General features: G+C 32.4%; 1 protein-coding gene across 2 annotated transcripts; it reads left to right on the top strand.

Annotated features, from left to right (window-relative positions):
- The first annotated feature begins 3681 nt into the window (after window positions 1-3681).
- Window positions 3682-8077, top strand: LOC100260309 (putative disease resistance RPP13-like protein 1). 2 transcript variants are annotated; one of them, XM_019223268.2, is made up of 2 exons: window positions 3682-7376; window positions 7505-8077. In XM_019223268.2, exon 1 carries the CDS (start codon window positions 4067-4069, stop codon window positions 7340-7342), a length of 3276 nt encoding a protein of 1091 aa, XP_019078813.2. In that variant the 5' UTR covers window positions 3682-4066; the 3' UTR covers window positions 7343-7376; window positions 7505-8077. The 2 variants fall into 2 exon arrangements, with proteins under 2 accessions (XP_019078813.2, XP_019078814.2); XM_019223269.2 differs by lacking the exon at window positions 7505-8077 and having other exon boundaries at window positions 3682-6526; window positions 6642-6777.
- The last annotated feature ends 5417 nt before the right edge of the window (window positions 8078-13494 follow it).

Here is a 13494-nt window from a genome sequence, read left to right as displayed (position 1 = left end):
AAATTCTGCCTTTGAATGATTTCCAAGATTTCCAATTTTTATAATTCAATTTCCATAGTTTCTGGTTCTCAAATAATTTTCAATCCTGATTTCTTTCAAAATTTAATTTCCAAGGTCCCAATTTTCGTAATTTATTTATTTATTTATTTTTTCCCAAACTCTCAAATAATTTTCAAAATTCCAATCTCTTTCAAACTTAATTTCTAAAATTCTCATTCTTACATTTAATTCCTAAGAATCCAATTTTCAAATAATCCCTAAGATTCCGATTCTCAAATGAATTTCAAAAATCCAGTTTTTCTTCGAACAATTTTAATCCCTGTTTAGTGATGCATGTGATATGTTTTGTGCTCTATATGGTGTACTAACCCTCTCTATTGATACCGCATGGTGGCTCGTTGCCCAGGTATGTACCCATTTTCCCTCTAATCGTTGTCTATGCATGTCTTGATTCTTATGTGTACATGATCATTTTGGGTATTCATTGATTCACTCATCCATTGTCGTGATTGCTTCATCTCATTAGTAGAGACCCGACTTTAGGGACTTAGAGGGGTGCTATGGTCTTTTACCGTACCTTCCCAATAAGTAACCTGACCCCCGAGCCTGATCCGGTTTTTCGTAGATCACCTTTTCCCAAAATAAGGAGTCGCACTTAGGGTTTTCTTTTTTATTTTGTTTACCCTTTTAAAAATAAAACAAAAATAAGTGGCGACTCCAAGTCACTTTCTTAATCAATAAAGTTCTTTTTTTCAAATAAAAATCGAGCTCGCCATCGAGTGGGAAACGCATGAGCCGAAATGCGGGGTCCACACTATCATATTTAAAAAAAATTGCAAAAAAGGTGGAGGCATTATAGAGGAGGGAAAAAAAATGGTGAAAAAGTTTTTTTTTTTTTTAAATAATCATAAAGCTAACACATTAAAAAAAAAAAAGAAATTTATAATTATATATAATAAAATTATAATATTAATTAATTTAATGGGATTGATTAAAATATTAAATTAAATTATTAACTATTAAATTTAAAATGTAAAAATATCAAATGTTAATAAAATAGTATATATTTATTTATTATATACATATTGTATTAATATTCTAATTATATAATAATAATACATATTTATAATAATATTTATATATTATATATATTAAAATATTATAACATATATATTAGATTGAAATATTGAATTTGATAGTATTAACATGTATGGAAGACGGGAAAAAATGGAAAAACGAAAAATCATATTAGTTGCCACATATCCAACTTTAAAGACAACAATATGGTCTTTGACTTATCATGTCACATTACAAAAATAAAAAATAAAAAATAAAAAATAAAAGAGGAGATGGTTGGCTATAAGAGGGGAAATGGTAGAAAGGGTAGTTTTGAAACTTTAATGCTTTTTATTATTTGAGTGCATGTTTGAAGGATTACTTTTTCTAAAATCCATAAACTGTGAAAGTGAAAAATAAACGTTTCAAAAAATGAACCCGTAACTTTTTTGGTTTAATAACCAATTCATTACTGAAAACATTGGTTATAACAATATCAAAAGCCCATACACAATTGAATGGATCTTACCTTTATCCATATATATTTTTCCCTGCTAAAATGAGTGGGTTATAAGTGGGTTTTGGTAAACATGATTTTTCCTGAATTCCAAAATGTCCTAAAAAACCAAAACAGGTCTTTGGACTTGTAAGTAAAAGAGATTTTTGTTTAACATAAAGGGAAAAAAAAGGTAAATTCTGGTATAAGATAACTCTTATGAAAGAGGCTCTTAAAAGGGCATATGAACCAACTTTACTCAAAATATGAACTCATCCTTTTTATACTGCAAAGCACTTTAATCATGGATGTAAGATTCTATATGGTTAGAAATGGACCATAGGCATGTTTAAGTTGGCAAGCAGGGCCGTATTAATTTATTCACTTGACATATAGTAACAGCCCATGTTCTTGTGCCTTATCTTTTTGCTTCATTTATTTTTGGCCATTCACTTGTCGCTACTGGGTTCAACTTCGTCGGCTGTTTGCGTCTAACCTGATGTCCAAACAGTGATTCAAGCATTGGAATCCAATGCTCTTGGCCTCCTAAAGGATGAAATCCTAGGCCACAAGGATGTTAGCAAGCAGCTACTGGATAAACACCAAGAAATTGCAGTGTTTTACAGTACAACCCAATCCTTTATGGTTTTCCGATTAATTAATCCCCATCTGCATACCTTCGTTTCAATTTTCTTAAATTCAATCCCCAAGGAATAGATATGGCCGGGGCCTTAGTGGGAGGAGCATTTCTTTCTGCTTCTCTCCAAGTTCTATTTGACAGGATGGCTTCCCGTGAGGTTGTAAACTTCATCCGGGGCCAGAAAAAGAACGATACACTGCTAAACAAGTTGAAGATAACACTGCTTACTGTCCATGTTGTGCTTAATGATGCTGAGGTGAAGCAAATTGCAAATCCAGCGGTCAGAGGATGGGTGGATGTGTTAGGAAGTGTCCCAAATTCCTAATTAGTATAGATTCATTTTTGTAAAGAATATTATATAGAATATTTCTAGGTTGATATATTATTGTAATATTAGATTTCCTTATAGAATAAGGAAGGTTGTTGGAAATATCTCTATAAATACTCTAGGTCATGAGGGGAAAAAGTTATGAGATGGAGATGGGCCTGTAGAGACTATACGAGGTGGATAGAGATGTGAGGAAGAACGGGAGGTACCTGGTGGAGCGAGAGGGCTCGTAGTAAGGTATGGATACAAGGAGTGGGGAAACATGGGATGTTTCGGGAACCCAATAGTTGTATCTGGTTCTATCCTCTGTAATATTCTCTATTCTATAGTGGAATTATTCTCTCTCATCCGTGGACGTAGGCATGGTTGGCCGAACCACGTTAAAACCTCGTGTAACGTATGTGTGATTGTTTTATCTTTGTGTTCTTGAGCTAACATTGTTGGCATCAAAGCTTTCGTTGGCACTACAATTGGTATCAGAGCCTAGGTTGAAGATTTCTGGAAGAGTAAAAGATCACAAAACACACAAGATGAAAACAAAAGGAATTTTCATTGAAGGTGGAGTCGATTGCTCTTTCGTGGTGATATGATACAAAAAGGTTTGTGTCATGGAGAGATTGAAGATTAACTTCATGTAATTTGGTCCAAGGTGGAGATTGTTAGGAAGTGTCCCAAATTCCTAATTAGTATAGATTCATTTTTGTAAAGAATATTATATAGAATATTTCTAGGTTGATATATTATTGTAATATTAGATTTCCTTATAGAATAAGGAAGGTTGTTGGAAATATCTCTATAAATACTCTAGGTCATGAGGGGAAAAAGTTATGAGATGGAGATGGGCCTATAGAGACTATACGAGGTGGATAGAGATGTGAGGAAGAACGGGAGGTACCTGGTGGAGCGAGAGGGCTCGTAGTAAGGTATGGATACAAGGAGTGGGGAAACATGGGATGTTTCAGGAACCCAATAGTTGTATCTGGTTCTATCCTCTGTAATATTCTCTATTCTATAGTGGAATTATTCTCTCTCATCCGTGGACGTAGGCATGGTTGGCCGAACCACGTTAAAACCTCGTGTAACGTATGTGTGATTGTTTTATCTTTGTGTTCTTGAGCTAACATTGTTGGCATCAAAGCTTTCGTTGGCACTATAGGATGAGCTCAAACATGCTGTTTATGATGCTGAGGACCTGCTGGATGAGATTGCTACCGAAGCTTTGCGATGCAAGATTGAAGCTGAATCTCAAACCAGCACAGTTCAGGTATGGAATAGAGTCTCTAGCACATTCAGTCCAATTATCGGTGATGGGTTAGAGTCCAGGATAGAGGAGATCATTGACAGACTAGAATTTCTTGGGCAACAAAAAGATGTCCTTGGATTGAAAGAAGGGGCAGGAGAGAAACTGTCACAAAGATGGCCGACCACTTCTTTGGTGGATGAATCTAGGGTGTATGGTAGGAATGGTAATAAAGAGGAGATAATTGAACTGTTGTTATCTGATGATGCAAGTTGTGATGAGATTTGTTTGATTACCATATTGGGCATGGGCGGTGTTGGCAAGACCACTCTTACTCAACTTGTGTACAATGATAGGAAAGTGAATGAACATTTTGATCTGAAAGCATGGGTTTGTGTTTTGGAAGACTTCGATCTTTTTAGGATAACTAAAGCAATTCTTGAGCAGGCCAATCCACTTGCCCGTGATGTGACTGACCCAAACCTGCTCCAAGTTAGACTCAAGGAGAGCCTTACTGGAAAAAAAATTTTACTTGTCCTGGATGATGTTTGGAATGAGAACTATAATAATTGGGATAGGCTACAAACTCCACTTAGAGCTGGGGCGAAGGGGAGTAAGATTATTGTGACCACGCGTAATGAGAATGTTGCATCGATCATGGGGGCTTCTTGTACACATCATCTGGGACAATTGTCGCTTGAAGATTGCTGGTTTATATTTTCAAAACATGCTTTCCAAAATGGAGACACTGGTGCACGTCCAAACCTAGAAGCAATTGGCAAAGAGATTGTGAAGAAATGCCAAGGATTACCTTTAGCTGCAAAAACACTTGGAGGACTCTTGTGCTCTAAGCTTGAAGCAGAAGAATGGGATAATATATTGAAAAGTGATCTTTGGGATTTGTCAAATGATGAAATTCTACCAGCCTTAAGATTGAGTTATTATTACCTTCCCTCATATCTAAAGCGATGTTTTGCTTACTGCTCAATCTTTCCAAAGGATTATGAATTTGAGAAGGAGAGACTCATTTTGTTGTGGATGGCAGAAGGTTTTCTTCAACAACCGAAAAGTAAGAAAACAATGGAAGAGTTAGGCGATGAGTACTTTAATGAACTATTGTCAAGATCATTTTTCCAAAAATCAAATAACAATGGATCATATTTTGTAATGCATGACCTCATCAACGACTTGGCTAGACTCGTGTCAGGAGATTTTTGCATTCGAATGGAGGATGGTAAGGCACATGATATCTCTGAAAAGGCTCGGCACTTATCATACTATAAAAGTGAATATGATCCCTTTGAAAGATTTGAGACATTCAATGAAGTAAAGTGTTTAAGAACCTTCCTACCATTGCAATTGCAATGTCTGCCATCTTACTTGAGTAACAGGGTTTCACATAATTTGCTACCAACAGTTAGATTGTTGCGAGTGTTGTCTTTGCAAAATTGTCCCATCACTGATTTGCCTGATTCAATTGACAATTTGAAACATTTACGTTACTTAGACCTCTCCCGTACACTTATAAGACAGTTACCAGAATCAGTGTGTACTTTGTATAATTTACAAACACTGATATTATCGTGGTGTAGATTTCTCATTGAGTTGCCAACCAGCTTCAGTAAACTGATTAACTTGCGTCATCTAGATCTCAATGCTTCTAAAGTAAAAGAGATGCCATATCATATTGGCCAGCTGAAAGACTTACAAACGTTGACTACTTTCATTGTAGGCAAAAAAAGTGGGTCGAGGATTAGAGAGTTGAGGGAACTTCCGCTTATTCGAGGAAGACTCTGCATTTCAAAGCTGCAAAATGTGGTGTCTGCTAGGGATGCCCTGAAAGCAAACTTGAAGGATAAGAAGTACCTTGATGAGCTAGTGTTGGTATGGAGTTATGGAACTGAAGTTCTACAAAACGGAATTGATATAATAAGCAAGTTACAGCCTCATACAAACTTAAAAAGGCTCACCATTGACTACTATGGTGGTGAAATGTTTCCAGAATGGCTGGGAGATCCTTCCTTCTTGAACATCGTGTCCCTAAATATCTGGAATTGCAAACATTGCTCATCCTTGCCACCACTTGGGCAGCTAACCTTTCTCAAACATTTATCGATAGGAGGAATGGATGGAGTACATAGGGTGGGTACCGAGTTTTATGGAACTCATTGTTCCTCAAGCAAGCCCTTCACATCCTTAGAAATTCTAACATTCGATGGAATGTTGGAGTGGAAGGAATGGCTGCCATCTGGAGGCCAAGGTGGGGAATTCCCTCATCTCCAAGAGCTGTACATATGGAAATGCCCCAAGCTCCATGGGCAATTACCAAACCATCTTCCTTCCTTGACCAAGCTTGAGATTGATGGATGCCAGCAGCTTGTGGCTTCACTTCCAATTGTTCCGGCCATCCACGAGTTGAAGATACGTAATTGTGCTGAGGTAGGGTTAAGAATCCCAGCTTCTAGCTTTGCTCATCTTGAAAGTTTGGAAGTTTCAGATATCTCACAGTGGACGGAACTACCAAGGGGACTACAGCGGCTCTCAGTTGAAAGATGTGACTCTGTTGAGTCCCATCTCGAAGGAGTAATGGAGAAAAACATTTGTCTTCAAGATTTGGTTCTCAGAGAATGTTCGTTTTCAAGATCCTTGTGCAGCTGTGGTCTGCCTGCTACACTGAAATCACTTGGTATCTACAACTCAAACAAGCTAGAGTTCCTCCTAGCTGATTTCCTGAAAGGCCAGTACCCATTTCTTGGACATTTGCACGTAAGTGGTACCTGTGATCCTCTCCCTTCCATCCCATTAGACATCTTTCCCAAGCTTTCCCATCTCAGAATCTGGTATCTTATGGGCCTTAAATCCCTACAAATGTTGGTTTCAGAGGGGACCCTCGCCTCACTTGATTTACTGAGTATCATTGGCTGCCCGGATCTTGTATCTGTTGAATTACCTGCGATGGACTTGGCTCGCTGTGTCATCCTAAATTGCAAGAATCTCAAGTTTTTGAGGCACACTCTGTCATCTTTTCAGTCATTGCTTATACAAAATTGTCCTGAACTGTTGTTTCCAACAGAGGGTTGGCCTAGAAACCTAAATTCACTTGAGATTGAGAACTGTGACAAACTCAGTCCCCGAGTTGAGTGGGGTTTGCATAGACTCGCCACTCTTACAGAGTTCAGAATTAGCGGTGGATGCCAAGATGTGGAATCATTTCCTAAAGCTTGCATATTACCATCCACTCTTACTTGTCTGCAGATCTCAAGTCTTCCAAGTCTCAAGTCTCTGGACAGTGACGCACTTCAACAGCTTCCTTCTCTTACAAAATTATCCATCATTAATTGCCCTAAACTCCAATGCTTGACAGAAGAAGGGATTGAACATCTTCCCTCACTTAAAAGATTGCAGATCATCAACTGTCCTGAGCTCCAATTCTTGACGGAAGAGGGACTCCCTGCCTCCCTTTCTTTCCTACAAATCAAGAACTGTCCTTTGTTGACATCTTCGTGCCTACTTAAGAAAGGAGAAGATGGATGTTTTGTAGGTAACTCTCCACTCATACTGATTGATGACCAAGCTTTCTAATAAAGGTGGCATTGCAATACCCGTTACAACCCAGGTACTTGTTCTTTGCTTCAAATAATTTCCCTCTGAATGGATGAGGTTCTGAATACCAATTTGCGTTTTATAACAAGCCAAACCTATTCTTGCAAATTTCAAATCTTTATAAGGTTTTGTGTGGTTCAGGATGCCCTTCGATCAACAGTGCTCATTTTCATGCTTTCAAAAAGGCCCTTGCGTTTTGGAGGGGTTGATTGTTGGGCGGGGCCCAATTCGTGTCCAGCCCAAGTTCAACCATATGAGGGCTGGACTCTTTGTTTATTCTCTTATTCTAGCTTGGCTTGTTACTGTGGGCAGCAACCGATGTGAAGTTGGGTGTCATTTTAAAGTAAGAGAACGCTTGGAGGGCTGCAACAATAGCGAGATATTTTTGGAAGAATAAATGGAGCTTGTTAATTTGCAAAAAGAGTCTCCATTAGAGTACTTGCAGCATCTTAGCTACAAGAGGGAGGCTTCTTTACCATGTTTTAGTTTAATTTTACCTAGGGTTTCTCCATCAAAGTGTGGAAATTGTGTACGTATTATGAGATCTATCCATATTGTATTGTAGTTTATAAGCTCGAGAAGAAAGTGTTTGTTATTCTCTTCCTAGTCTTTTTGTCAAAAGTCTTGGGAAAAAGGACTTTTCCCATTCCATGTAGTGGATGCTTATTTCTATGCGGTGCTTTACTTTCATCTTGGAAGGTTTCTCCTCCTAAACCTTGGTCTAATTTATCTTGAGATGTTATACCCTTTTAAGAATTGTCTTTGGGTTGAAAAAAAGATAAATATGGCCCTTGCTTAGATCTTGCTACTGTGTGTTTTCTTGTTTGTCGGTCATTTTGTTCAACTCGATTCAGGTATGCAGCAACTTGTCTGAGGGTCAGGTTACAGTGTACTGCCCTCAATTTTAAGCTAACAAAAGGTTGATTCAGTTATACAGCAACTACTAGGAAGTTTCTAAAGCCTTCATAGAGTGCTCTAGGCACTGCATGAACAAATGCAGTTTTCTTGTCCTATAGTTGGAGACTCGGGGGTATATTGCATGTTGTTCTTGTCTAATTTTTTTTTTTTTTTTCTTTAAGCTTAGAATCCTGAACAAGGATATATAGAAATGGAGCAGGACAAATATGAACCCAAGTAGCCACATTGTATATGCAAATTGACAACACAACCAAAAGTGATATTTACTTCAAAACTTTTCCATGTGGGAGACTTGGAGCTTTTTTAATGTTTTCAAAAATTAGATTTGATTTAATTCCTAAGAGTAAAATAAATTATTTTTTACTTGGGAATGAAATGACCAACATGCTGGAATTCATGTTTAAAGCAAATAATAGCATTTTTATGAAGACGTCAATTAGAATGTCAAACCTAAATATAATGAAAAATATTTCTCCCATAATTAATGATAAATCTGGGTTGTAAAGTCACTATCTTTTTAGGGAGAATTGTGTTTTGGGTCTAGCTGGGCCCAAAAATTAACATTTAGTCCATATATCATACATATTTAAGTCCAAGACCAAAACAAAGTATGAAAATTAAGATGAAGGATATTGTCTTTCATTAATCCCTAAAATACCCTTAACCCTTACATAGACACAAGTGAGTATGAATTTCAATTTTTGTGCGTGTGTTTTTTTTTTTTCCCTTTTCTATTCCCTATTAAGTATTACTCATTTCTAAATTTTTTTTCTTTTTCTTCCAATCTATATTTCTATTTTATGTCAAATAAAAAGCAATAATATTTTTTTGGTTTTAATTTTTAAAGATATTGAATCTTTTTGCTCTTATTATAAGCAATGATAAAAAATTTGGAATTTTTCATCCAAATATTTTTTATCTTTTTGTATTTATCTTTTAGTTTAATTTTCATTTTTTATTTTAAATTTATATTACCCTTTCATTTATATTTTTCTCTTATTTTTAATTATTTTTTATATTTTCTACATTAACCATATTTTTAAAAATTTAAAAATTGACTATCACTTCACTTTATTATATATATATATATATATATATATATATCCTTTTGGCTTTTTAATTTTTAATGTTTTTATTTTAAAATTTTTAAAAAGATAAATTTATTGAAAAAAAATAACTAAGATATGATGTTCTAATATTATATTAATAATTTTTCTTATCTAGATAGACTAATGCAAAGTATTTTGACTCACAACAAGAAAATTGTCAATACAATTTTTTAGTTAAACTTTAGAAATTAAATTTCAAATAAAATATATTATATAAAATTTTATCTAAAAATTATTGAAAGTGGTATTTAATTTTTTTTATTGACTTTCAAACTTATCTAATTTTTTACTTAAAAGGTAATAGAACATGTTTACAAAAAAAAAAATTAGTTTTTCATTTTTTAAACAAATGAGTATAAATATATTAAAAGAATTAAAGATAATCTTAGTAAAAAATTTGATAAATATGATTATAATTTTAAATATAGATTCATTTGGATAAAATTTCACAAAAAAAAAAAAAAAAAAAAGTGGAAAGAAAGAACATTGCTAAAACTATAAAAACAAAATATGCAATTATAAAATTTTGATGATGAAATTTAAAAATAAAATTCGAAATAATTCTTGAGTGAGAGAATTTGAGTGGGGAAAAAATCTTTGAGTGGAAAAATATGGGGAAGTTTTTCAAAATCACTTGAAATCCTTAAACAAAAAGTAGTCTTGTACACCCTTGTACAATTAGTAAATTTGCCTTATACAGTTAGTGTAATATCATTGTACAATAACTCAAATTTCATACATCATCTCATGAATATCTAACAATAGGTCGGTTAACCATGTTTGCATTGGTTTGGTTTTAAAAAAGAAGAAAATTGTTGTATAATTTTGTTTTACAATTATCATAAATGAGGTACCTATTTAAATGACCATACACAAGTTAGATAAAGTGCATGAAATGAATGTATGCTTAACCAATGTGTGTAAGGAATGTCATTTATCCTCAGTTAGGGGAAATAAACAAACAAGTTTTTCAGAATCACTTAAAATCTTTCACAAATAATAGTCTTGTACACCCTTGTATAGTTAGTATATTTGTCATGTACATTTAGTGTAAATACCTTGTACAGTAACTCAAATTCCATATACTCCTACTCAACGTGTAACCATAGGTAGGTTAACCATGTTTTCATTGGTTTGTTTCAAAAATAGTGGAAGATGGAAAAACAAAATTTTCTCTCAAACATCATTAGTGGGATAAGTTTTCAAATTATCATGTGCGAGTTAAATAAAGTGCATAAGATGAGTGTGTAATAGAGGAATGTGTACCTTAAGAGTGTGCAATCCTTAGATGACAAGACAAAAAAAAAAAATTGTCCAAAATTGATTAAAATCTTTCACAAAGGATATCCTTATATACCCCTTGTATAGTTAGTATAACACCCTTGTACAATGGTGCAAATTTCATCCATATGCATACATTATGTGTCACATATGATGTGTGAACCATGTTTCCAATGGTTTGATTTAAAAAAATGATATAAAACGTAAAAACAAAATTTTTCTCTAAACATCATTATTAAGGTAGTTTTATGCGAGTTAAATAAAGTACATGAAATAAAAGAATTTGTGGTAGGAGAACGTATAATCCTTAGATGACAAGAAAAAAAAAAAAGTTGTTCAAAATGTATAGTTTTGTACACCCCTTGTACAATTAGTGTAATAATCTTGTATAATGGTATAAATTTCATATATATGTATAAATTATATCCACATGAGTGTGTAAACTATGTTCCTAATAGTTTGACATTTAAAATAATTAAAAAATAAATAAAATGTTATTTTATTTTATTTTCAATGCAAAATGTAATTAAAAATAAGACAAAAATTACTTAAAAACTATTATTTAAGCCAAGTTTATTTATTTATTTCCTTTTATTTTTGGAAATAAATAAAAAAGAATAAAAAATTTATTTAACCATAAGAAATATGAATATAAGATTAGCTAGAAAATAACAAATTTATTTATTTATTTTATTTTTGGAATTAAAGAAATAAAAAATAAAAAATTTATTTAACCATAAAAAATATTGATATAAGATACGTTAAAAAATAGAAATAACCCCAAATTTATTTACTTATTTCATTTTATTTATTTAAATTAGAAAGTAATTTATTTTAATAGATTAAAATGTGCACAATTGATTTATTACTTTGTTAATTATGGATATATTAAAATTTTCTATTAGAAAAAAAATAAATAAAGAAAATAAAATTAAAAAGAGTAATAAATATACATAATTTAGTTATTTAATTATTTTTCAAGTAAAAGATAGTCCCACAAAAAACACATAATTGATCAATTTCTTTGTTTAATTGTAAACATACTATACTTTTTTTAATTATTAAAATAACTAATGGAAAAAAATAAAAATGGATAATCAATGAATGAAATTTAATTATTTTTATTATTTTCATATAAAAAAATTGTACTAAACAAGGTTTTCAATTTTTCTTTTTAAAAATAGTTTTCATTTTTTAATTTAATATTTTTTCAAAAAGAAAATATAAAAAATATAAATCACATTACCATTTTTTTAGAAAGTATTTTTTAAAATAGTTTTTGAACATAATTTTTCTTTATTTATAATTTAAAATAGAAAATAATGCTGATTTTCAATTATTTATAATAAAAAAAATAAAAAACAATGAAAAATCCAAATTGTTAAAATAGAATTATTATGGTTGCACGAATAGTGGTGCAATAAAGACAAAAAAAGCTTATGTGAAAGTTCATTGGGTATTTTAGTCCATCACTATTTTATATCCTTAAAAGGTAATATATAGAAATTTGAAGGATATATTAGTCTTTTAACATCTTATATCATTTCCATCAATTATAGAAGTTATATGGATCAAATGTTAATTTTTGGGCCCCATTGGGCCCAAAACACAATTCTCCCATCTTTTTAGATAGTGACTTGCTCTCCATTGAAGATCAAAGATTGTTGTTTGTCTAACTAGAAAGTCATAGGTACGTTTAAAGAGGTTTGGCTTGTGGCAAATTAGGCTCAAGTAGTGATACAATTCTTGTTGAGTTTTTCATGCAATTTCAATTGAGAAACCTTCAAAAACTAAAACTCTTTGGGTCTTTCTCCTATAAATACCTCCCTAATAACGCCAAAAAGGTAAGAGATCTCATATTGTTTTGAGAGGGTTTCATTGAGGATATCATTTTAGATCTCCTATAGAGAAAACCTAAAGTATCATACCATTCTCGGTCTCTCATTCAAGGATTGATTCTTTGAATCTTGGGTTAAAGGTCATCGTCCCTTCGGAGTGGTTGAAGGATCTATTAGGATGCAACAAGAGGTTGTTGCATTACAGATGTGAATCAAGTTGTAGGTATTGGAGAGTAAGTCTTTAGGGAAAATTGATCAGGTAAATCTATATAACTTGATTTTAAATAGTGGATTTAAATTAGCGGTCTTAGATTTTATAGTTTTTTTATCTCCACAATTAGTGTGGAGGTTTTCCACATAAAAAATCTTGTTTCTCATTGCATATCTTTATCTTCTTGCTTACATTCTGATTGACGATATTTTTTTGATTGATTAGTTAGTTTGTTATTGAGATTGTTAGAGTAGTTGTACAAATAAAGGAGGGAAGAAAAATGTAAATTAAATTCTTATTTTTCTACCACAATCCTCCAATTTTCTTACTCTAAAATTGTATAAATTCTCAAAATTTTTATTCTATTTCATTTTTCTTTATATCTTTGGAACCAACTGAACAGGAAATTAAATTGCCTTTTATTATTTATTTTCTTTTTCTTACTTTTTCTCAAGTTTCATATAAAATCGCACAAAAACTATTTATTTATTTATTTTATTTTAAATTAAGTTTTCTCTTAAATAACCAAGTAATTACCCAACTAGGAGTCATACTTTTCAACACTTTCCACAATCCTCTAATTTTCTTACTCTAAAATTGTATAAATTCTCAAAAAATTTATTCTATTTCATTTTTCTTTATATCTTTGGAACCAACTAAACAGAAAATTAAATTGCCTTTTATTATTTATTTTCTTTTTCTTACTTTTTCTCAAGTTTCATATAAAATCGCACAAAAACTATTTATTTATTTATTTTATTTTAAATTAGGTTT

Source organism: Vitis vinifera, chromosome 12 (assembly GCF_030704535.1).
Source record: "Vitis vinifera cultivar Pinot Noir 40024 chromosome 12, ASM3070453v1".
Lineage (NCBI taxonomy): Eukaryota > Viridiplantae > Streptophyta > Magnoliopsida > Vitales > Vitaceae > Vitis > Vitis vinifera.
This window is presented reverse-complemented; position numbering and strand designations above follow the sequence as displayed.

What these genes read in the sequence shown, in the direction of transcription:
- LOC100260309 (XM_019223268.2), top strand. Translation starts at nt 4,067, where the DNA reads ATGGGCGGTGTTGGCAAGACCACTCTTACTCAACTTGTGTACAATGAT.